We start from the raw sequence: 26,185 nt of genomic DNA, 5'->3' as shown, positions 1-26,185 counted from the left end.
AATATAACCTCAAGACATAGGGGTATTTTCAGATATAACCTCAAGACATAGGGGTATTTTCAGATATAACCTCAAGACATAGGGGTATTTTCAAATATAACCTCAAGACATAGGGGTATTTTCAGATATAACCTCAAACGAATTGCATGCGTTTTTTGTTTATGATCCTAAAATATTTAATAAGCATGTATAACCCCATAAAAAATGTGTAGGGTGTACTTTAATGGGGGATAGGTGATGCACAATTATATAGAGGTAATAAATAGCATAATAATATTTGAACACAATTCAAATATCATTCAGAATTCACAATAATTCGCAATTTGGTTAGTTTGTCACCTCAAGAAAATATGTCATTGCCGGGAAGCAAAAATTATGTAAAAAATAAAGGCCTGTGAATTATTATTATTATCATCATCTTTTGGGGGGGGGGGCATTGTTCTTGTATCTTGTATTTTGTGCTATATTAGTTATGATGAAACAGACTATTTACATCCAGTGTCGATGCATCTAATCAAAAGTGAAATTGAGTTGACTGTTTTGGCCTATAGCTAGTATATACACAATTACCTAAAACAGTTTTTGGATTTTTTAATCATTTGACATGACTAGGAAAGTAATAGGCCTAGATCGGCCATAGGTAGTCTATGGGCTATATTTTTGTAAACGATTATGTAATAATACCTTTCTATACAATTTTGACCTATTTTGGGTTTAAGCGTTTTGCTTCATAGGATGCTATTAATTTATGTCAAGAATATAGCCCACTTGCTACACCATAATCAGCTCAATATTCTATCTGTTTCTATTAACAATTGCTACACAAACGATTAGGTTACGGAACACCAATCTATCATAATAATTGCAGTGTAATTTGACCGGCTTCATTCATATTGATCAGGGACTCATGATAAAAAGTTACCAGTCAATAGAAACATGATTAAGACAAAAACTATTTACCTGCAATTCAATGGACCCGAGCTGAAAATATTATTTTTCACCTGCTGTAAGCCAGCACATGCGATAGGCTATTCGAAGAATATTTTTTGTGAATAGGCATATGTATTGATAGCTATAAATGCACGTTAATGTAAATACCGAAATCATATTTTTTTTCGTTGTCGAATGCTTCTCTATGGAGCCATGATAATAGGAGCACGCACGTTGGAATGGACTTAATGAGAGCGCGGTGGTCCCTAGCCATACCCTCTGACTGAAAGGGCCACGAGGTTGAGAGGTTTGGTTATTTGCATACAGAAACAAACTACACGGTGATGGGTATCTGCGGTAATAAGGCTACTTCTGGTAGCCATCACAGCACAATTGGTTTATTATGAACTATGATACAACAGATGCATGGCCTACACATGAAAAGTAGAAGAATTTATCCATTATGTACATTTTAATGAGATTTACGCTACAATTGTGCGAGGCAAACCTTGATGCAGGCCTGACCAAATGAGGAACAATGTTATCGAAATTAAATACTCTGGGCTTATCGCCAACAAGGGAAGAAGAATAGAACAATATGCTACACAGAATAGGTCTGCATTCGACAAGACAGAGAGCAGGACATTTACCAAGAAAACGTTTTTTTAATTGGAAAATTATCAAAACCATGAGTAAAGAGTAAACAAGAGAATGTGTCAATAGGCCAGTCAGTATCTAGCAAACGTGACTGTTCTTCAGCACTTAACCATTCTATGGCCTTGCAATCTCTTTCTGCTACAGGGACTTCACTGCTATGTACACAGAACTTAGAAATGATCTATCAAGTTTTACTTCACTTTTATAAAGATTCACAAAAGAGAACATTAGGTGAAGTTAACAGACATTTTATTTAAGTGAAATAAATGCACCTGTTATAAGTCAATAGCCTGCACCAAAGACATTTCTGGTAAAAAGAATTAGGCAGTTTTATAGTGAGTGACTTGAAAGTCCCGAAATCACCATCACACCATGACCCTTTTCAAATGTTCAGATTAGCCTACTCGCATAGCCTACCTCTGAAGCGTTCGATGAGTTCATAGCCTACCTCTGAAGCGTTCGATGAGTTCATAGCCTACCTCTGAAGCGTTCGATGAGTTCATAGCCTACCTCTGAAGCGTTCGATGAGTTCATAGCCTACCTCTGAAGCGTTCGATGAGTTCTTATCCTACCTCTGAAGCGTTCGATGAGTTAGGGTGCGTTCATAGCCTACCTCTGAAGCGTTCGATGAGTTAGGGTGCGTTCATAGCCTACCTCTGAAGCGTTCGATGAGTTAGGGTGCGTTCATAGCCTACCTCTGAAGCGTTCGATGAGTTAAAGCAGGTGAACTCGAAATCGTCTACCTGAGATAAAATTACCATTACAGATCAAAGTCTAAATGACAACATTGAGTTATTAACAACATTAGCATGCTACTGGTGATCCATCATTTTTGTTTTAGAAAATATAAGGCCTTAATACGCATTTAATTGTCTTAGATGAATCTTGTTCACATCAAGACTGGATTGGCATTGAATCGCTGGCATTTTTTGCGTTCTAGGAGGATATTGTGCTATATATTATATTCTATCCGTGAGCTGTCCAAAAGTACATGTAGGCTAATTGATTACATTAATTAATTAATTACATTTAGGCTAATTGCAAATGATAAAAAGACCGTGATGACTGGAATACAAGTCAACAAGTGGAACGTGTCTGTCTTCCAATGAGTGACTCGTTAACCGAAGTGAACGCAATGTCACTGGAAAACATTGGTAGGCTGTTTTGAATTCTTCAAATATACATATTTAAAAATATTCATCCATTGTATTGTCTGAATGAAATGTAGTAAAGAAGAAATACATAACAGCTCATAAAATCGATATGGTGTAATGCACCCATTTGTCAACATGAGAAAACACATAAAAATGCTAAATGATCAGAATGTGGCAGGTTGGATGATGAACTAAAGTGTCCTCATTTTTGTGCCCGATTCTCCGTCTCGTGTCTGCTCCAAGCGCTCTCGAGTTGATAAAAAGGTTGCCATTTCATTAGGCTATGGCACCAGCTTTACCTAACTTCAACAACACTATAGCTTGAGACCAAATACACTTTTAAAATACGTTTCAAATCAAGTCCATATTGGAGGTATTTATGAAGTTCACGTTTAAAGTTCAAACCATCTAGACGGCATCTTGCTGATCTTAACTAAAAAGTAACATTTTCCTCAATTACCCCGGTAAAATGTCAATGGCCATTGTTGGATCTTTGGCTCGTTGCTCCGCCCCTTGTGTTTGTCGTAAACCTGGCGCCTGGCTAGAGTAAACACAAGATAAGAGCGTCCAAGGCTCCCCTCCTTCTCCAAGGCGATCAATTGGATATCTCAGACGGACCCACAAGTACTCTATTACGTAGGTGTCCTGTGAGCAGTGAGGGGACAACAGCACCACAGTCGGGCTTGTTCCGCGTTCAGCCATATTCACCTGCGGGCTAAACCATGTCCTTGAGCCCAAAGCACTCAACTCCTTTCTCAGTGACAGATATTCTAAGCCCGATCGAGGAGACCTACAGAAAGTTTGGAGGAATGGACTGTACAGGGAACCTCGCGTCTCCGCTGGGCGCATATCGACAGACTCCGGTGTCTCAACCTGGACTGCAGCAGCACTCCATGGGCCATAACACCGGGGTGGCGACCGCTTATCACATGCCACACAGCGTCTCCCAATTTTCCAGCGCAATGGGTGGATACTGCAACGGCAGCATCGGTAATATGGGAGACCTCCCGTCGTACCAAGACACCATGAGGAACGGCGCAGCAGCAACTGCATGGTATAGTGCAAACACCGAACCCCGCTATCCAACAAGTAAGTTGAAAAAGCTCAGTCTTGTTTCTTTTCAAATAAATGCCAAGACAATTCGTTTTAAATAAGAAATTAAAATGAATGGAAACTACATTGTAATGGTGCATGATGCACAGCACTTAAATACATTCATATTAGATGCAGTCTAAGTTAACAGCCTGTATCTGTGCGCTATTGCAGTTTCTAGATTCATGGGGGCTTCCAATGGGATGAACATGACCGGGATGGGGACGCTGGCAGGGATGGACGGCACCAAGTCCATGGTGACCCTACACTCTGCGCCCAGGAGAAAACGAAGGGTGCTCTTCTCTCAGGCCCAGGTGTACGAGCTGGAGAGGCGGTTTAAGCAGCAGAAATACCTGTCAGCACCCGAGAGGGAACACCTGGCGAGCATGATCCACCTGTCACCAACACAGGTCAAGATTTGGTTCCAGAACCACCGGTACAAAATGAAACGCCAGGCCAAGGACAAAGCCACTCTGCAGATTCAACAGGAGAACGGCAGTGTGTGCCCACAGCAGTCACCGAGGCGGGTGGCAGTCCCGGTTCTCGTGAAGGATGGCAAGCCCAGTCAGAACGGATCCAGCACACCGACGTCTGGGCATCAGCAGGTGCAGCAGCAGAACGTCTCTAGTGGAGAGATGACAGCTTCGGGCAGTGCGGTGGTCAATCACCATCAGAATCAGCTGGTGCATCATCCGTTATCCGCTGCTGAAGAACTGGAGGAAATGTCCCCCAGTCCCCCTAGTTTACACAGCCAGATTAACATGGCTCAGACAGAAGCGGCTCTCCTCGAGTACACCAATAACATGGTCAGTTCAAACCTGCTTTATGGCAGAACTTGGTAGAAGGAAGACATTTACATTTTAATTCGGGAGACAAATAACGTCAAGTGGATTTTAAGCCGGAAAGACATTGGTCGTTGATGACATTGAGGACAACAGAAGCACCAGAATTTGACATTTTGGAGGTGCACCTATTATTAATTAACAGTCGACCGTGCGTGTATACTTTTGATCAAGAGTATTTGATAAAAATGAGACTCCCAAGCACTCCGTGACGGTATTATTCGGGTGTAAAAGGGAGTGAAGTTATTTGTTGGGATTCAATTCTTTAAGGACACGAGGGTATCAGTCCGAAGTATTGTAATATTTCGATGAATGAACCTTAACTGTATATAGCTAACAAAAATATTTCATGTGACTATGATTTTTGTTTTTAAACGAAATATTTGTTCAAAAATTGTTTTGGTAAATTACAAAATGTGACTGCTGCTGCATAGCGTAAATATATACAAATCACATTCCTGTTAAACTTTAACAATATATCGCTTGGCATGTAAGCATTACTGCTTATTTATGTTGATAGAATAATTATGATCCACTGACTGGAATGCATCGAATTACACAGGTATAGCACAATGATTTCAAACAGATCTAATGTAATTAAATTATTCCAATGATATTGTACTTTACATTATAGCAATGTTACAATTTGTGTTGTTTATTTCTTATTACCACCACACAATTATTGAAAGAAAACAGATTCAATAAATGTAAATTCCAATATTTTCTGCCATTACAAGGCATCCTGGTTAAGTGGAGATAAACATTTAAGCACCTAGTCTATACAGCAAGATAAAGTCCTAAAACGCAAGACTATTTGCAGGAGATTTAATTGGACCTGCTAGGCTGTTTGGGCAAATAATAAGGTCTATTATCAGGTGACGAAAGGTGAGAATTTCCAAACATCTGTAACTGCACACAATTGTTTAAGATTGTAATTTCCAATAAATATAATTTCTTTGTTATTCCTGGGTTCTTTGTGACTTTGAAATACAGGCTAGCAAAAATGCTAATTAATGTGAGGCTAAATTAGCCTACTTGATAATATGTCCCAAATTAAATAAAGGAATTGGCACATAATTGAGACAAATTCTAATAATAATTTTGGTGGGTGCTTATATTTGTCCTATTTCACACATGTACAAGTGTATATTATTGCATGTGTGAATTGCATATCCGAACTCCCCCTGGGACATCTTCACACAGTGGGGTGAAGGCTAGGGTTTGTCATTATCAACGGCGACCCAGGAGCGATTAGGATTAAGTGCCTTGCTCAACGGCTAATAACAGATTTTTTCACCTTGTCAGCTCGGGGATTCAAACAAGCAACCTTTTCGGTTACTGGCCCAACGCTCTAACCACTAGACTACATGCTGCCCTGTACTACATGATCCCAGTTTCAGCACCAAGACGCAAGCAAGCCGAAAAAGTACATTGTGTTACCTGCCCGCTAAAATACCATTCAGCCATTCATCTATGAAAATGGACCATGACGATTTAATGAAACAAGACAGGATATAAAATAGGATATAAAATAGGATGATATCGGTTAATGACATTATTACACCTCAAAAACAAAGGCCTGATGCAACTGCCGTCGAGTTTGTCGATCTAAATGAATGGCTAAAGAATTAAATTGATAAAAAACCTAAATAAACCCATTATCTAAAGTGTTTTTAACTCCTTAATGATTTAGGTATTTTGAGTTTACAAATAAAATGATCATTATTTATTCTATGAATGCTTGACAAAAAAAAGCTAGAGGTTGACAGAAATCAGCAGAAATGTGATTCTAAAAACCAAAGATGTAGATCTGATGCAAAAAGCTGAATTTGGTTTTATTTCAGAAAATAGAGTAACTTGTACACTGAAATATGGAGCTAATCTTTCCAAATGAACTGACAATGACAATTGTCTTGACTGACTTGTATTTCACAAGTTTTACAGTTATTCTTAAAAATGCATTACATAATAACATTTTAGGTAGAATTAAAAACAAAAACATCTTACAAGTAAACAGCCTGAAAAAGACATGTATTGCGAAAAAATTAAAAAATTAAAAATCGCCTTCAGCACTACTAGGTCTGAATTTAATTCCAATTGTATTTTCCTTCTGGGGGTGGCAAGTGGTAATTCCGTCCAGAGTGGTATCCCTGTAAAACACAGAAAACAAGGGCCAAATCAGTCAGACATGCTGCACATGAAATTTGCGTATGAAGATCAAAGATGTCAGACATTGCAACATTTTGCTTCATTCTAGTCTTCTGCTAATGTATATTTTGAGAGGCTGAATTAGTAGTTACCCTCTGTCTCCCTGCCAGATACAGTGCCTTGCAAAAGTATTCACCCTCCTTGGCATTTTTCCTATTTTGTTTCATTACAACCTGTAATTTAAATTGATTTTTATTTGGATTTCATGTCATGGACATACACAAAATAGTCCAAATTGGTGAAGTGAAATAGCTAGTTTAAAAAAAAAAAAAAAAAAAAACAGAAAAGAGGTTTGTGCATATGCATTCACCCCCTTCGCTAGGAAGCCCCTAAATAAGATCTGGTGCAACCAATTACCTTCAGAAGTCACCTCATTTGTTAAATAAAGTCCACCTGTTTGCACTCTAAGTGTCACATGATCTGTCACATGATTTCAGTAAATATATACACCTGTTCTGGAAGGACCCAGATTCTGCAACACCAGTAAGCAAGGGGCACCACCAAGCAAGCAGCACCATGAAGACCAAGGAGCTCTCCAAACAGGTCAGGGACAAAGTTGTGGAGTAGTACAGATCAGGGTTGGGTTCAAAAAATTTTTTTTCAGAGACTTTGAACATCCCACGGAGCACCATTAAATCCATTATAAAAAAAAATTGAAGGAATATGGCACCACAACAAACCTGCCAAGAGAGGGCCAACCACCAAAACACACGGACCAGGCAAGAAGGGAATTAATCAGAGGCAACAAAGAGACCAAAGACAACCCTGAAGGAGCTGCAAAGCTCCACAGCGGAGATTGGAGTATCTGTCCATAGGACCACTAAGTCGTACACTCCACAGAGCTGGGCTTTACAGAAGAGTGGCCAGAAAAAAGCCATTGGTTAAAGAAAAAAATAAGCAAACACGTTTGGTCTTTGCCAAAAGGCATGTGGGAGACTCCCCAAACATATGAAAGAAGGTACTCTGGTCAAATGAGACTAAAATTTAGCTTTTAGGCCATAAAGGTAAACGCTACGTCTGGCGCAAACCCAACACCTCTCATCATCCTGAGAACACCATCCCCACAGTGAAGCATGGTGGTGGCAGCATCATGCTGTGGGGATGTTTTTCTACCGGCAGGGACTGGGTAACTGGTCAGAATTGAAGGAATGATGATGGCACTAAATACAGGGAAATTATTGAGGAAAACCTGTTTCAGTCTTCCAGAGATTTGAGACTGGGATGGAGGTTCATCTTCCAGCAGGACAATGACCCTAAGCATACTGCTAAAGCAATACTTTAGTGTTTTAAGGGGAAACATTTAAATGTCTTGGAATGGCCTAGTCAAAGCCCAGACCTCAATCCAATTGAGAATCTGTGTTATGACATAAAGATTGCTGTACACCAGCAGAACCCATCCAACTTGAAGGAGCTAGAGCAGTTTTGCCTTGAAGAACGGGCAAACATCTCAGTGGTTAGCTGTGCCAAGCTTATAGAGACATACCCCAAGAAACTTGCAGCTGTAATTGCTGCAAAAGGCGGCACTACAAAGTATTGACTTTGGGGGGTTGAATAGTTATGCACGGTCACAAGTACATTTTTTGGGGTCTTATTTCTTGTTTGTATCACAATAAAAAATATTCTGCATCTTCAGTGGTAGGCATCTTGTGTAGATCAAATGATACAAATCACCCAAAAATCTATTTTAATTTCAGGTTGTAAGGAAACAAAATAGGAAAAATGCCAAGGTTGGTGAACCCCTTTGCAAGCCACTATCATACGCATGCAAAATAACTGATCACTATCCACATAAACAATGTTCTGACTTAAAGCCATAAACAAACATGTGCATAGTATAGGTAAGTGCTCCTAATGCGCTGGAGGCGTGCTCCTTGTAAGGTGGACATTGTTGACGTCAATAGTTACTATCCAGGAAAAAGTTCCAAAAGGCCTAATTCATGGTAAACAGGAGTTGGCAAACAGGCAAAAGTCACTTATTCTGCGCAGGCTTTATTCCATGATCAAATGAACACAGGTAGGGCGGGGCGATATGGACAAAATCTCATATCCCAATATAGGTCATTTCATATCCCGATAACGGTACATTTCACAATATACACATTTCCTGTAAATTCAATAAATAAATAGTATATATAAAATGACCACATGTAAAGGCCTATTTCTTATTACATTTTGAATTATACTCAGCAAATAAAAGGTATTTGCATTTGGTACCTTGGGTCGAGTGTAAGTACCAACTCACGAAACACCCGTTTCTCGACCGTGTAAATTGGGGCCATGTCTTTGCAGATGTAAGTTGTAACGGCAGCTGTTATCTTCTTCCATCTTCATGGTTCTTTGCCATATGGTGTGCCGTGGGCAAAAGCCTCTTGCAACGTCTGAGTCGGGGGTTTCTTTTGAGCATTCGACTGTACTTTTTTGGTTCTCATCCATAGACTCTCTGCGTACTGTTTCACATGATTCTTGCATAGGTGGTAAAATAGGTTAATGGAGTTCGTTGTCGGGACCGGCCTGCGGCATATTTTGCTGAGGTTGGTTTTCTGGTTCATGTCGGACTTTGATACCCAAACCACGTCTATGTGACCGAAGTTGCCCCTCTTTTTATGTACGAGCTCCCTGTCTCCGTGCCACGTTCACTCTCCTCCATGTTTGTTTGTGTTGCAAATGTCCTTCCACACGACACGTGTCGTCCAATTGACAAAAGAGATTGCCGTAAAGAGTGTGATTTGCGACACAACAAAATAAACGATGGAGCATAATAGGAAACGATCGATGTTTTTCCATCACACAATATATAAATCGTCATATCGCCCAGCCCTAAACACAGGTATATTGACGTTGAGGTCACGTCTTCCTCATTGTTGATGTCATATGTTAGTCCTAAATAAAGTCAGCTGAATAATGTAGTTACCGGTTGTCCTCCACGGTCTCCTCTGCGGTCGTCCTGACCACGCTGCTGACGGTAGCTGCCCTGGCCCTGCCCCCCTCCGTGGCCTCCTCTCTGCGTCGACCGGTCCCAGCCATGCCCACCACCACCACCATACTGCTGCCTGTGTGGGTACAAACATTGTTGTTTTGGACTTTAATAATGACTTATTTAATTTGTTAATTTCTGGACTGTAGGGTCTACATCACAAATCAACTCTTAACCTCTTTGGGTAGGGGGCAGTATTTTGACGTCCGGATGAAAAGCATGCCCAAAGTAAACTGCCTGTTACTCAAGCCCAGAAGCTAGGATATGCATATAATTGGTAGATTTGGATAGAAAACTCTAACGTTTCTAAAACTGTTAAAATTATGTCTGTGAGTATAACAGAACTGATATGGCAGGCAAAACCCTGAGGACAAACCATCCCCCCCCAAAAGCATTTCAGCCTACCACTATTTTCAATGGCTATCACTTTTATTATAAGGCCAAGTCCTCCCAGATTGCAGTTCCTAGGGCTTCCACTAGATGCCAACAGTCTTGAGTTTCAGGCTGGTTTTTGGAAAAATGAGCCAGAAATTGTAGTTTTTCTAGGTGGCTCCCATTTTGGCTGTAGTGTTTCCAAGCGCGTGGACGACAGCGCGTTCTTTGGTATTTTTCTCCGGTAAAGACAATAACGATTCTCAGTCTTACATTTGATAGTTTATTTACGTATTAGGGTACCTAAGGTTTGATTATAAACGTTGTTTGACTTGTTTGGAAAAGATTATTAGTAACGTTTGGGATTAATTTTGTATGCATTTTGATTGAGGGAAACTGGGTGGATTATTGACTGAAGCGCACCAGCTAAACTGAGTTATTTATGGATATAAAGGATATTATCGAACAAAAAGACCATTCGTGATGTAACTGGGAACTTTTGGAGTGCCAACAGAAGATGATCATCAAAGGTAAGGTATTTTTTATATCGCTATTTCTGACTTTCGTGCCGCACCTGCCTGGTTGAAATATGTTTTTCATGTGTTTGTATGCGGGGCGCTGTCCTCAGATAATCGCATGGTATGCTTTCGCCGTAAAGCCTTTTTAAAATCTGACACAGCGGCTGGATTAACAAGAAGTTAACCTGTTTAGGATAGGGGGCAGTATTTTCACGGCCGGATAAAAAACGTACCCGATTTAATCTGGTTATTACTCCCAGAAACTAGAATATGCATATAATTATTTTATTTGGATAGAAAACACCCTAAAGTTTCTAAAACTGTTTGAATGGTGTCTGTGAGCATAACAAAACTCATATGGCAGGCCAAAACCTGAGAAGATTCCATACAGGAAGTGCCCTCTCTGACCATTTCTTGTCCTTCTATAGCCTCTTTATTGAAAATAGAGGATCTCTGCTGTAACGTGACATTTTCTAAGGCTCCCATAGGCTCTCAGAAGGCGCCAGAACGGGGAATGATGACTCTGCAGTCCCTGGGCAAAAAACAGTAGGGCTTTTGGAAAGTGGTCGTTCTGAGAACAATGACACAGGTGCGCGCGTGCATGTGAAGACTCCATTTCCTATTTTCAGTGTTTGAACGAAAACAAGGTCTCCCGGTCGGAATAAATCGCATAAAAATTTATTTGAAACAGCGTTTGACATGCTTCGAAGTTCTGTAATGGGATATTTTGACATGATATGCGCCGGCGCGTCACCCTTCGGATAGTGTCTTGAACGCAAGAACAAAACGCAGCTATTTGGATATAACTATGGATTATTTGGAACCAAAACAACATTGGGTGTTGAAGTAGAAGTCCTGGGAGTGCATTCTGACGAAGAACAGCAAAGGTAATCCAATTTTTCTTATAGTAAATCTGAGTTTGGTGAGTGCCAAACTTGGTGGGTGTCAAAATAGCTAGCCATGATGGCCGGGCTATCTACTCAGAATATTGCAAAATGTGCTTTCACCGAAAAGCTATTTTAAAATCGGACACCGCGATTGCATAAAGGAGTTCTGTATCTATAATTCTTAAAATAATTGTGTTTTTTTTTATGTTTATCGTGAGTAATTTAGTAAATTCACCGGAAGTTTTCGGGAGTATGCTAGTTCTGAACGTCACATGCTAATGTAAAAAGCTGGTTTTTGATATAAATATGAACTTCATTGAACAAAACATGCATGTATTGTATAACATAATGTCCTAGGAGTGTCATCTGATGAAGATCATCAAAGGTTAGTGCTGCATTTAGCTGTGGTTTTGGTGACATATGCTAGCTTGAAAAATGGGTGTCTGATTATTTCTGGCTGGGCACTCTCCTGACATAATCTAATGTTTTGCTTTCGTTGTAAAGCCTTTTTGAAATCGGACAATGTGGTTAGATAAAGGAGAGTCTTCTCTTTAAAATGGTGTAAAATAGTCATATGTTTGAAAAATTGACGTTTTTGGATTTCTGAGGTGTTTGTAATTCGCGCCACGCTCTATCATTGGATATTGGCGAGGCGTTCCGCTTGCGGCACATCTAGATGTAAGAGGTTATTAAGCTTTATTTTGATGTATTACACTTGTGATTTTATGAAAGTTAAATAACTATAATACTGTAGTTTGAATTTCACGCTCTGCAATTTCACCGGATGTTGGCCAGGTGGGACGCTACCGTCCCACCTGCCCATAACAAGTTAACTGCCATGTTATAGAAGATGACTAAACAATCGCTAACTTGCAATAATTTAGATGTTATCAGAAAGTAAATTACAGACTAACCAGAACTTAAAACAGCTAGCCAATGAACCGTTCAAGTCATCATATCAGAATATAATCCAATAAAAAAAAAGTGTTTCATAGTTTGCCGTATTGTACATTGCTCTCCGTTAGATGTATTTTTAAATCGGCATTAGCACAGTTTACATTTATTCAGAGGGACTAACAGGAGCAATTAGGGTTAAGTGCCTTGCTAAAGGGCACAGATTTTTCACCTAGTCGGCTCGGGATTCGAACCAGCAACCTTTCGGTTACTGGCCCAACGTTCTTAACTGCTAGAATACCTGACGCCATGTACTGCATGATCCAAATTTCAGCTCCAAGACACCAGCAAACCGAATAAGTAGATTGTGCCGATTCATATCTAAATTCTGACATCTGTATGTGCCTTAGCCTTTCAGTACGTTTACATGCACAGTAATAACTCAATATTAAAACAGATGGCAGCAGGCTAAGTATGGCAGTCATGTAAACACCTTACTCTGCTTACTTTAAATCTGTGCATGGTCATAATCGAAGTAAGCACATGCCAATTAAAACACCTGGTTTCTGAGTCATCTTTCAAATTAGGACATGTAAAGGCCTTAATAAACAGAGTTCTAGTGGTGTATTTGAGCTGCGCATGTGACAGCATCGGTAGTGCAAGCTTTCCTCTTATGCATGAGTGAAGCGAGATCGGAAAACAAAGCATGCACTTAGTTTTCATGAACTTTATACGTCCGAATATGCTTCAGTCCCCTCGTAGCCTGATTTCAGATGTGTTCTTGTGAACAATATTAGGGAAATTGCAAAGCATGTAAACGCTTAAGTCAAACTATTATATTAATCTGACTATCCGCAATTGTGTGCATGTTAGCGTACTCATAGACAGCTACAAACACATTAGCCATGCTGGGCAATTTAGGCTTCAGGCCCTCCCTGCTCCAGTCCTACCCATTATTCCGTCTAAATATGTCAAAGCGCCTAATCAGGAGCAAAAAAAAAAAAAACATTTTCCAGTTCTATTGATGCAGCTTTCAATTGACCATGGTGACCTAGCAACATCCCTGCTAATTAGTATCGACCTGGAGATTTAATTCAGAAAAAGAGAAAAATGGCCACCAATTTCACATGAATGAAAGTATAAGAATATTAAATGTAAGCCAAAGTATGAAATAAACCAGACATTTACATGTGACTTGAATCGTGAATTGCACTCATCCCTAAAATGAGGATGCCACATTGCATGTGTGTGACGCCCACACCATCACTCCAAGAATAATGCCTCAGCAATGTGTCCATCCATAAGCCAAGCCACCATATTAAGTCTCATATTAATCACTACAATGGCCGAAGGAAGAAGTAGGAACCGTCCTAGAAGGGCCCATCCCTCATTATTGAACCATGTCACATTCATCCCCAATGCCAGACTTAGCCGTGCACTGGAATCCGTAATCCCTCCTACAGGTTCCTTATGCATGTCATTTCAGTCCAGCTGGTATAAGTAGTTATAGAAACAGTTTTCAGTTCACCACTAATAACTAGTGACCTAAGGTGACAGAGAGCCACAATGGACCTGGAAGGCCTGAAAAGTTGAACCAAAGAAGCTGATTAGTCCTTCAAGAGGTCTGGAGAAAGAATCAATGACGGGCCTGTGCGGACACTGTGGCGCCGAAAGGATACTGCCGGAGCAGTATTAGTGATGCCTCATTAAGTTGGCCAAACCTCCTCAAGAGAAATTTGTTTAGCGCTCCCAAATTCTTAATTCATCTCTAAGCCCCCCCATGGTGAAGCCCAGTGGCCTCAACTAATAAAGCAAGATGTTTCATCTAACTGTACATTTAGTGTGACTCAGTGGTCCCCCACTAAAGCACTGAAACAGTTTCTACTAACCACATATTACGCTAAACCTCATGGGTAGTAAAAAAAACAAATGTGTATCAAGGTTAACTTAATATGCTGCAGTGAGCACCCTTTAAAAAACAAAATAGTACTACATCAGTTTATAAAGTGTATATAAAATGCTACTGCATTAGTCATGAACTTAGCAGGCCCAGGATGAGGGAATACCTTGTAAATACATGCCTATGTATAAAAAGCAGACAGAGCCGTAGACTCACCTTGGATATTGCTGCTGAGGGTTGTATGGGGGAGGTGTCCCTAGAAGACCCTGCTGCCTAGAATCTGTGGGTGACAAGAGACTTTTTCAAAAAAGGGCCCCAACACACGACTAAGTGAACATAACGAGAGCAACTCTTAAAGAGCAATACTTTAAGTCCATCTACCTAAGAATTCTGTTCTGATGAGTTGCCAGTGTCATTTCTACACACACACACACACACACACTTGCATAGATAAAAATCAGCTATGAGATTTCTCAGTAGAGTGTAAATGCTAGATTGACAAAATGAGACACCACTTAATATAAAAATAATAATAAGACAATCCCTTTGAGTGAAAGTTAAAAGTTAAAGCTGCTGCACGGAATGTTTGCCAATCAATAGGGAAACTCAGGTTTGGTATACAACACTGCGACAGCATGTCAAAATGTACAAGTTAATTAACCCAATTAATTTCAGCTTTAACCTCAACATCAAACCCATATATTTCAATCTTAAACCTGATCCAAGAGATAAAACAATCCCAAAGATAAAATGAAGCCCATTGAAGCTCTAAATCACAATAAGATTTGAGGTGGGTGGAAAAGAGAAAAAAATGCTTCATTTGCATTCCTTCCTTCAGGAAAATGAAATAAGCATTCAGTGGGCAGCATTGTGGATGGCTCAAGTACCCCTAGTTCTAGCGCAGCGAGCCCCTTTGAGAGCCGCTTCTTCTAGATCCGCTGTTGCCAAGGCAATGACCAGCTGCAAGCCTGGGACTTGTTTGTTTATAGGCCTGGTGAGTGGGTGAGACAGGAGGAGAGGGGGCGGGGTGAAGGGTGTGATGAAAAGAACTTCAGCAAAGAAAAGCCAGTCATTTACAAACCTGGATTGGAGGCTGGTGTTAAAAGAAATTTGATAAGAGGCGATGGGATCCCTGGGAAATAAACATGTTTGGCCTTGTGGTACAATACCTAGTGCTGAATGTTATGACATGTAGAGAGTTTAACATGGTCTGAGATGACCAAGAGAGAATATAGACTGGTTGGTCAGTCTGACTTATGGTGGAGTAAAGTAGACCCACAAGCCAACATAACTGAGCAAACTAAGGTTTTCAGATGTAGAATTTTCAGTCACTTGAGAAATGTAGAAAAAAATAACTATGTATAACCGAAACATAACAACAATTCATAACTGTTTGTCCAGACGCTGTGATTAGGTTAGATCTGTAGATGAGTAAATCTTGACCGTTAATAATCTCTTGGACCAACTCAACTTTATTGAGGACCACCCACTCTGGCCTGTGTCTTCTGTCCTACTGATGACCAGCAGACAGTCACTCAACGGAGGAAATTACAATTACACACCTGTCAATCTCCTTAATTAACAATGATCTAAAACTCTAGAGCCCTGGGCCATGTGATACAAAAGACAACGAAGGATTACACCTAAAATCCCCCGGTACAATATACAGTCACTGTATTAACCCAAGGGATTACAACTAGCTCAAACCAACTCACATGTCCCCCAATACACACGTTCTTCCATTACTCCAGTAAAACAGTTGGTCAAGTTCTAGGTCTAGAACTTATAGTTTGGAAATAGAATTCCATGGGATAAGACCATTAAACTGCAACTTTTAAAATGGTGTAACAAAGTTGCTGCTAACACAATGTGACTGATGTCAGAAGACTAATGGCAACCAGCGGTGTCTCCCCGGTGGGTCATTACCCAGCAGCCATTTTGAATAGGCACAACAAAACCCCACAACATGTTTCAGAGACAGCGCGTTGACACATCACCACATGGGGGTAGAGGTGCAGCCAAAGGGGAAGTTAACTTTGGTTTCAACCCTCCCTAGTCTACTACACATCCAATCAAATGGGATCCTCCCAGAAGGCTTTTATCAGAGGGGCCAGTGTGTCCAGAAGCACTTGACAATCTCATTACCACCCCCAGTCTCCCAGAGCAGCTAGCACCACTAATCAGCAAACGGGGACACCGGGAGGGACACAGGAGCCCCCCCAACCCAACACAAAGGACCCAGCCGGACCAGGGTGATTACTGACAACCTAGTGGATCCTCTCAGAGAGAGACAGTTAACAGCAACAAAAGCATGTCTTTGAACTCCGAGCACACTACCGTCCTAGAGTTGTTTTCTAGTCTGGTCTCAATAACTAGTCAGGCTAATTGTGCTGTTGGGACCGATAATGCCAAGTCTGCATGTATACAGTGCCTATAGAAAGTCTACACCGCACTTGAATTTCTACACATTTCGTGTTACAAAGTGTGATTAAAATGGATTTAATTGTACATTCTGTCAATGATCTACACAACATACTCTGTCAAAGTGGAAGAACAATTCTACTATATTTGAAAGACTAATAAAAAATAACACTAATATATCTTCATTAGATAAGAATTCACCCCAGAGTCAATACATGTTAGAAACACCTTAGGCAGAGTCTTCTTTGGTAAGTCTCACCTGTATTGTGCAAAATTGTTCCATTTAAAATTATTCACGCTCTGTCAAGATGTTGGGGATCATGGCTAGACAGCCATAGATTTAAGCATATTTAAGTCAAAAACGTAACTTGGCCACTCAGGAACATTTACTGTCTTCTTGGTAAGCAACTCCAGTGTAGATTTCGCTTTGTGTTGCATGTTATTGTCCTGCTGAAAGGTGAATTCCTCGCCCAGTGTTTAGCGTAAAACAGACTGAAGCAGGTTTTACTTCAGGATTTTGACTGCGCTTAGCTCCATTTCTTTTCATCCTGAAAAACTCACTAGTCTTTGCCGATGTCAAGCATACCCATAATATGATGCAGCCACCACCATGCTTGAAAATGAGGCAGTTAAGTTACTCAGTAATGTGGTGTCCCCCCCCCAACATAAGGTTTGCATTTATGCCCAAAAGTGTATTACTTAGCTATGTTTTTTTGCAGTATTACTTTTGTGGCTTTTTATTCTATAGATTAGCATTCTTCTTTTCACTCTCATTGAAGTCATTACTGTGGAGTCACTGCAATGTTCTTAATCCAGCCTCAGTTTTCTACCATCACAGCCATTGATCTCTGTAGCTGTTTTTATAAAATCCTTAATGGTCTCATGGTGACATCCCAAAGCAATTTCCTTCCTGTCCTGCAGCTCAGTTGGACGGCTGCATCTTTGATTTGTCTGGGTGGTTTAACACATCAGCCACAGCATCATTTCCATGCTTAAAGACATATTCAATGTCTGATTTATTGTTACCCATCTACCAATCACAGCAGTTTCTTTATGAGGCTTTTGAAAAGCTCCCTGGTCTTTGTAGACGAATCTGTGCTTGAAATCCAATACTTGACTGGGGAACCTTACAGATGTATGGGGAAAGAGGAAGGGGGTAGTCATTAAAAAAATTATGTCAACCCCCATTATTTCAGAGTGAATTCATAACTTGTGATTTGTTAAGCCAGATTTTACTTCTGAACTAGCGATAGTTTTGCCTAAACAAAGGAGGTGAATACAATTTTTTTTATTAATAAAAAGATAGACATTTTCACTTGACATGTGTATTTTGTGTAGATCAATGACCCCCCCCCAAAAATGACAATTAAATCTATTTAAATCCCACTTTGTAACACAACAAAATGTGAAAAGTTCAAGGGGGTGTAGATTTTCCATAGGGAATGTGGTTATTAATCTCATTAAATATAACAATTCATAATCATGAAACTTGTACATAAATTAGTTGACCAAAATGGCTAGATTCTCTTATTACGGATGGGAATAAATACTACAATTATTTTTACAATTATTTCATGTAAATTGCTCTTACTGACTTAATGTGTAGGCCATCTGGTTATTCAAGGAAAGTGTCAAAGGTACAGTAGTTGGTGAAATTAAGCAGTTACAATTCACATCAACTAAATGTTAATATCAAGCCTCCAGAAGTGTAGGAATAATTACATCTCTTCAGGAGGACTAGAAGAACATGAAGAAAAAAATCCCACCGTCACGTAAAGTGACAATTTCAAGAGAAACAGGCCCACAATCACAGATGGGCCAGAGTATTAACCCTGATTGCCTTAATCAAAATAACTCTCATATAGAAAAAGAGAGGATGAAGTTCGGTCCTACGCTGCTAATTGGCAAGTTTACCATCAGGAATAAACAGCATAGGCCAGGGGAGGCACTGGCTGCCACAATCCGAAGGAACCAAGGCTTATTTGCATCAAGTGCCACCATAATAGTCTCGACTCCCCCACAAGCTATCAGCAGACAGATGAGATTATTCATCCATTTGCAAATTGGCACATCAAAGTCAAATTGGAGAACCGAGTCTGCATCCCAAATGACAACCTATTCCCTATATAGTGCACTACTTTTGATCGGAACTCTATGGGCACTATATAGGTCAAAAGTAGTGCACTGTGTAGGGAATAGGGTGCCATTTGTAACACACACCTGCTGTCAGAGGAGCATGAGGCAAGGGCCCATCCAGGAGCCTCTGATTAGGGGCAGGGAAACAGAGAGAGAGAGAGAATGTCCCCCCTCCATACGTAGGTTACACCATTCTAACTTCCCAGTGTTGAACAAAGGGCCATTTAATTGTATAATATAGTTATGTCTTTTCAGAAGAGGTACAATATCTCAGCCAAGGAGAAAGGAAGTGAAATGTAGCCGCAAGTAAGGAATGATGAAACAAAACGCCTTATCGGAATGAAGATTACTGGCCGCCTGACAGCCTTTCTATTGCCTATTTCAGATGGAGAGAGATACTACCTGACACAATGTAATGGCTATATTTTAGTTGATCAGAAATGCAGTAAAGGTGTGTTTGTCTGAGGCCTGTGTGGGTGTAGGTGGTCTTACGTTGGAAGGGTGGGAGGTGACCGCCGCTGTGGGGGGGCCTGCTGTAGTTCCCCTGGTGGTAGTTGCCAGGGGGCGGAGCGTTGCTGTACTGCCCACCTCCCTGCTGCTGTCTGTTCATGCTGTGACTGAAAACAACAGAACACGCACAGTAAGTCACAGACGTTAAACATCAGTTAACGGCTGTTCCATACACACTTCTATAAGCGCCAGCTGCCAGCCAAATAGCTGACTAACCCTTGTGGCCGGGTACTTAATTGAGGAAGACATTTGGGTCCGGATGCCACGCCAAGTGCACCCAATACGGTGGCTACTTTAGATTCAGGAACACACCAAGTCTGAGGCATTAAACATCAGCTAACGGCAGAAATCCTACACATACAGAACACATTTCATAAAACATTCCTACTGAGATTTAGTATACTATAGACATGACTGCTAATACTAACCATTTCCTGTCACAGCTACACACAAGCAAACTACCCCCCCACCCCCCAAAAAACACATTCATGCCAGGTTTTCCTAATTACCCGTTTCTGAATACCTGCGATTTGGCCCCATCAAGGCAAATAGCTGCTAAATCTAAAGAATGAAGGACTTGTAGTCAGAATTTTTTTTTTCTTCATCATGGTTGCTTCAGAAGCATGCATAATTCATTCATAAATAATATACACTACAGTTCAAAAGTTTGGGGTCACTTAGAAATGTCCTTGTTTTTGAAAGAAAAGCACATTTTTTGTCCGTTAAAATATCAAATTAATCAGAAATACAGTGTTGTAAATGACTACTGTAGCTGGAAACGACTGATTTTTAATGGAATATCTACATAGGCGTACAGAGGCCCATTATCAGCAACCATCACTCCTGTGTTCCAATGGCACGTTGTGTTAGCTAATCCAAGTTTATCATTTTAAAAGGCTAATTGATAATTAGAAAACCCTTTTGAAATTATATTAGCACAGCTGAAAACTATTGTGCTGATTAAAGAAGTAATAAAACTGGCCTTCATTAGACTAGTTGATTATCTGGAGCATAAGCATTTGTGGGTTCAATTGGCGGCAGCGTAGCCTAGTGGTTAGAGCGTTGCAAGATCGAATCCCCGAGCTGACTAGGTACAAATCTGAACAAGGCAGTTCCTAGGCCGTCATTGAAAATAAGAATGTGTTCTTAACTGACTTGCCTAGTAAAATAAAAGGTAAAAAAGGCTCAAAATGCCCAGAAAAAAAGAACTTTCTTCAGAAACTTGTCAGTCTATTCTTGTTCTGAGAACACCAGTCTCAACATCAACAGTGAAGAGGCGACTCCGGGATGCTGGCCTTCTAGGCAGTTGCAAAGAAAAAGCCATATCTCAGATGGGCCAATAAAAATAAAAGATTAAGATGGGCAAAAGAACACAGACACTGGACAGACGAACTCTGCCTAGAAGGCCAGCATCCCGGAGTCGCCTCTTCACTGTTGACGTTGAGACTGGTGTTTTGTGGGAACTATTTAATGAAGCTGCCAGTTGAGGACTTGTGAGGCGTCTGTTTATCAAACTGGGTTTCTACTCCAACAGGCAGCACTCTAATGTACTTGTCCTCTTGCTCAGTTGTGCACCGGGGCCTCCCACTCCTCATTCTATTCTGGTTAGAGCCAGTTTGCGATGTTCTGTGAAGGGAGTAGTACACAGCGTTGTACGAGATCTTCAGTTTCTTGGCAATTTCTCGCATGGAATAGCCTTCAATTGTCAGAACAAGAATAGACTGAAGAGTTTCAGAAGAAAGTTCTTTGTTTCTGGCCATTTTGAGCCTGTAATTGAACCCACAAATGCTGATGCTCCAGATAATCAACTAGTCTAAAGAAGGCCAGTTTTATTGCTTCTTTCATCAGCACGACAGTTTTCAGCTGTGCTAACAATTTCAAAAGGGTTTTCTAATGATCAATTAGCCTTTTTAAAATGATAAACTTGGATTAGCTAACACAACGTGCCATTGGAACACAGGAGTGATGGTTGCTTATAATGGGCCTCTGTACGCCTATGTAGATATTCCATTAAAAATCAGTCGTTTCCAGCTACAATAGTCATTTACAACATTAACAATGTCTACACTGTATTTCTGATCCATTTGATGTTATTTTAATTGACAAAAAGTGCTTTTCTTTCAAAAACAAGGACATTTCTAAGTGACCCAAAACCTTTGAACGGTATGTGTGTATGTGCGTGGACACATGTCCAGAATCAGCCAGATGTTCAATTACCCAGGTTCCTTAAAGGGGCAATCCGGGATAGGTACATTCATTTTTAGACTTCATGAACTTTGAACTTGGTTTAACTATTTACTTTGTTAATGTAACAGTAAACACTGTATAGCTTAAAACATCCCTCAGCTGTTTATCAAAAACAAGCATGGGGGGGTGAGCATTTTTTGAATTACAGACTGCAGATTTAAATGATAATCCAGCCTTCTAAGAACATCTGACTAAGTAAAAGAGCTTAGATGGCATAAATCAAAAGGTGGGTATTTAATGGCGACTGTTGAAGTGACATCATAAAAGTCGATCAATGCTATCTAGTTTGAAGTGGTGTGCACGTACCCCAGGGCCCTGAAGGCTGACTGGTCAAGGTGGACCTGCTGCCTGTTGGAGTTGAAACCCAGTTGGGGCCTCCAGTTACCCCTGCCACGGTTCCCTCTCTCCCAGTCCCCAGGCTTCAGAACCTTCTCAGGCATCCTGAGGAAAGATTTTTGTAAGTACAATTTTTAGATTTTTCAAACAAATGAACAGTCACAATCAAGACCATACAATGTCAGAGCTCCATGATCAAACACAAAAAAATAAAGACAACCCACATGGGAAAATACAGCGCATTCGGAAAGTATTCAGACCCCTCTCTTTTTCTACATTTTGTTACGTTACAGCCTTATTCTAAAATGTATTAAATTCATTTTTTTCCTCAATATACACACAATACCCCATAATGACAAAGTGAAAATAGGTTTATAAATGTTAGCACATTTAGTTAAAATAAAAAAGAGAAATACTTTATTACATAAGTATTCAGACCCTTTGCTATGATACTAAAAATTCAGCTTGGGTGCATCCTGTTCCCATTGATCATCCTTGAGATGTTTCTACAACTTGATTGGAGTTCACCTGTGGTAGATTCAATTGATTGGACATGATATGGAAAGGCACACACCTGTCTATATAAAGGTCCCACAGTTGACAGTGCATGTCAGAGCAAAAACCAAACCATGATGTCGAAGGACTTGTCCATAGAGCTCCGAGACAAGATTGTGTCGAGGCACAGATCTGGGGAAGGGTACCAAAACATTTCTGCAGCATTGAAGGTCCCCAAGAACACAGTGGCCTCCATCATTCTTAAATGGAATAAACTTCTAACCACCAAGACTCTTCCTAGAGCTGGCTGCCCGGCCAAACTGAGCAATCGGGGGAGAAGGGCCTTGGTCATGGAGTCAACCAAGAACCCGATGGTCACTCTGACAGAGCTCCAGAGTACCTCTGTGGAGATGGTTGTCCTTATGGAAGGTTCTCCCATCTATGCAGTACTCCACCAATCAGGCCTTAATGGTAGCGCAGCCAGATGGAAGCCACTCCTCAGTAAAAGGCACATGACAGCACACTTGGAGTTTGCCAAAAGGCACCTAAAGGACTGACCATGACAAACAAGATTCTCTGGTTTGATAAAACAAAGATTAAACTCTTTGGCCTGAAAGCCAAGTGTCTCGTCTGGAGGAAACCAGGCATCACTCATCACCTGGCCAATACCATCCCTACAGTGAAGCATGGTGGTATCATCATGCTGTGGGGATGTTTTTCAGCGTCAGGGACTGGGAGACTAGTCAGGATCGAGGGAAAGATGAACAGAGCAAAGTACAGAGAGATCTTTGATGAAATCCTCCAGAGCGCTCAGGACCTCAGACTGGGGTGAAGGTTCACCTTCTAAGAGGACAGCAACCTTAAGCACACAGCCAAGACAACGCAGGAGTGACTTCGGGACAAGTCTCTGAATGGTCCTTGAGTGGCTCAGCCAGAGCCCGAAACCAATCGAATATCTCTGGAGACACCTGAAAATAGCTGTGCAGCTACGCTCCCCATCCAACCTGACAGAGCTTGAGAGGATCTGCAGAGAAGAATGGGAGAAACTCCTTAAACACAGGTGTGCCAAGCTTGTAGCGTCATACCCAAGAAGACTCAAGGCTGTAATCGCTGCTAAAGGTGCTTCAAAGTAGTACTGAGTAAATGGTCTGAATGCTTACGTGAATGTGTTATTTCAGTTTTAGATTTTTAATACATTTGCAAACATGTCTAAAAGTCTGTTGTTGCTTTTGTCATTATGGGGTATTGTGTGTAGATTGATGAGCAAATAAAACACTATAATCCATTTTAGAATAAGGCTGTAATGTAATAAAATGTGGAAAAAGGCAAGGTGATCTGAACTTTCCGAATGCATTGTATGTCCATGGTATCACATCAGGACAACTAAAGATTGTTTTTATTTGAAGTCTTATCAGGCCTTGCCAGACAGTGACGTTAAAGTGAGTGACTCGTCAGTAGCCTACCGAATTGCATCGGTAAGAGAGCCATTCACTTAGTTCCCTAATTTGGTTACTGGTAGACTTTATGGCGATTATCTACAGATACATTTTGAAAACATTCAATGAATATGGTGAATCCTTCTCACCGCAGGAACAATAGGTAGGCTAGTGGAGAGATATATTTTGCACCAGAGTGAGGCTAAAAGAAAACAGCTTGAATTGTTTTAAGCCAATGATACTTATATGGTATATTCAAAGATATTGATATGTCTAGTGATTTAATCAAAGTGTTCACAAGGGACTAGTCAACTGCTGCTTTCTGTGTAGCAAAGCCCATGTCAAACGCCTGCTTCATTCATGCCTGTATTGCAGATGGCTGAGAAAACGCCTCAAAATGAAGCTTGAAGCCTGTGTAAGTCAGCAGACTGCAACAGGATTCTTTAAAGGCCCAATACAGTCAAAATTATTTTTTCTTGTGTTTTATATCATATTGTACAACAGCTGATGAAACACTTTTGCACCCCCTGGGCAGTGGAGATCTTCAGGGTAGTAAGTTGGTCTGTTGATATCCCTCTAGTGGTGTAGGGGCTGTGCTTGGGCAAAGTGGTTGGGGTAATATCCTGCCAGGTTGGCCCTGTCCGGGGGTTTCGTCGGACGGGGCCACAGAGTCCCCCGACCCCACCAGTCTCAGTTTCCAGTATCTATGCTGTAATAGCCTATGTGTAATTCTCCTGTGTGAATTCTGCGGTGTCCTGTGTGAATTTAAGTATGCTCCCTCTAATTCTCTCTCCCCTCCCAGAGGACCTGAGCCCTAGGATCATGCCTCAGGACTACCTGGCCTGATGACTTCTTGCTGTCCCCAGTCCAACTGGTCGTGCTGCTGCTCCAGTTCTGCCTGCGGCTAAGGAACCCTGACCTGTTCACCGAACGCGCTACCTTGTCCCGGACCTGCTGTTTTCCACTCTCTCTCCCTACCGCACCTGCTGTTTTCCACTCTCTCTCCCTACCGCACCTGCTGTTTTCCACTCTCTCTCCCTACCGCACCTGCTGTTTTCCACTCTCTCTCCCTACCACACCTGCTGTTTTCCACTCTCTCTCCCTACCGCACCTGCTGTTTTCCACTCTCTCTCCCTACCGCACCTGCTGTTTTCCACTCTCTCTCCCTACCGCACCTGCTGTTTTCCACTCTCTCTCCCTACCGCACCTGCTGTTTTCCACTCTCTCTCCCTACCGCACCTGCTGTTTTCCACTCTCTCTCCCTACCGCACCTGCTGTTTTCCACTCTCTCTCCCTACCACACCTGCTGTCTCAACCTCTGAACGATCGGCTATGAAAAGTCAACTGACATTTACTCCTGATGTATTGACCTGTTGCACCCTCTACAACCACTGTGATTATTATTTGACCCTGCTGGTCATCTATGAACATTTGAACATCTTGAAGAACAATATGTACTCTCATAATCTCCACCCAGCACAGCCAGAAGAGGACTGGCCACCCCTCAGAGCCTGGTTCCTCTCTAGGTTTCTTCCCAGGTTCCTGCCTTTCTAGGGAGTTTTTCCTAGCCACTGTGTTTCTACATCTGCATTGATTGCTGATTGAGGTTTTAGGCTGGGTTTCTTTATAGCACTTTGTGCCCTCTGCTGATCTAAAAAGGGATTTATAAATACATTTGATTGATTCATTAATAATTTATTTAAATCATGTTTTTTCCCCCGGTTGAAAATACAACCTAGCATTAAAATGTACTAGACGGCCACCAACATAGAATAGAGCTCGTCTGGCAAAACTGTCAACCTGGGGGGAGCCTGGCTGGCTACATGTGTTTGTGGAAAACACAGAATATACACCAGGTGTTATACACACAGTAAGATTATATACAACACTGATGCAATGGGAATATGTTCATTATAAAAAACGATGTATTATAATATATATATTTTTAAATATATAGAAATATAGTTAACTTACTTAGCCCCAGGAAGAATGACAGCCTTGAACACAAAGGTTTCTCTGTACTGTGGGTCCTTATATTTCACTCTGCCAAGATAAAAAGGAACAATTTACACATTTATAAAACAGAATTCTTGCTACAATTGATTTTATTAATTATTAACGTGTTAGTTTATATCAGAACTTTTAATTTAGCCTTAGTGAAAACAGAAAAAAATAT

At 40.9% G+C, this 26,185-nt stretch overlaps 2 protein-coding genes across 3 annotated transcripts in view; one reads left to right on the top strand and one right to left on the bottom strand.

Annotated features, from left to right (window-relative positions):
- Nucleotides 1-1,270: 1,270 nt before the first annotated feature.
- LOC115174958 (homeobox protein Nkx-2.4) lies at nt 1,271-5,480 on the top strand. Its single transcript, XM_029734035.1, has 2 exons — nt 1,271-3,830; nt 4,008-5,480. Exons 1-2 carry the CDS (start codon nt 3,464-3,466, stop codon nt 4,673-4,675), a joined length of 1,035 nt encoding a protein of 344 aa, XP_029589895.1. The 5' UTR covers nt 1,271-3,463; the 3' UTR covers nt 4,676-5,480.
- Nucleotides 5,481-6,482: 1,002 nt separating this feature from the next.
- Nucleotides 6,483-26,185, bottom strand: part of LOC115174957 (5'-3' exoribonuclease 2-like) — a 50,660-nt gene continuing 30,957 nt past the window's right edge. For both annotated transcript variants that reach the window (XM_029734034.1, XM_029734033.1), the window contains 6 exons: nt 25,984-26,052; nt 22,049-22,183; nt 19,478-19,602; nt 14,645-14,708; nt 9,795-9,933; nt 6,483-6,825 (listed from right to left, as the gene is read on the bottom strand). In XM_029734034.1, the coding sequence (XP_029589894.1) occupies nt 6,763-6,825; nt 9,795-9,933; nt 14,645-14,708; nt 19,478-19,602; nt 22,049-22,183; nt 25,984-26,052 (595 nt within the window). In that variant the 3' untranslated portion in view covers nt 6,483-6,762. The remainder of the gene's footprint in view (nt 6,826-9,794; nt 9,934-14,644; nt 14,709-19,477; nt 19,603-22,048; nt 22,184-25,983; nt 26,053-26,185) is intronic.

Source organism: Salmo trutta, chromosome 35, assembly GCF_901001165.1.
Source record: "Salmo trutta chromosome 35, fSalTru1.1, whole genome shotgun sequence".
Taxonomy (NCBI): domain Eukaryota; kingdom Metazoa; phylum Chordata; class Actinopteri; order Salmoniformes; family Salmonidae; genus Salmo; species Salmo trutta.
This window is presented reverse-complemented; position numbering and strand designations above follow the sequence as displayed.

What these genes read in the sequence shown, in the direction of transcription:
- LOC115174958 (XM_029734035.1), top strand. Translation starts at nt 3,464, where the DNA reads ATGTCCTTGAGCCCAAAGCACTCAACTCCTTTCTCAGTGACAGATATT. An exon ending in CGAACCCCGCTATCCAACAA is followed by an intron (nt 3,831 to 4,007) that starts GTAAGTTGAAAA and finishes GCGCTATTGCAG; the next exon opens with TTTCTAGATTCATGGGGGCT.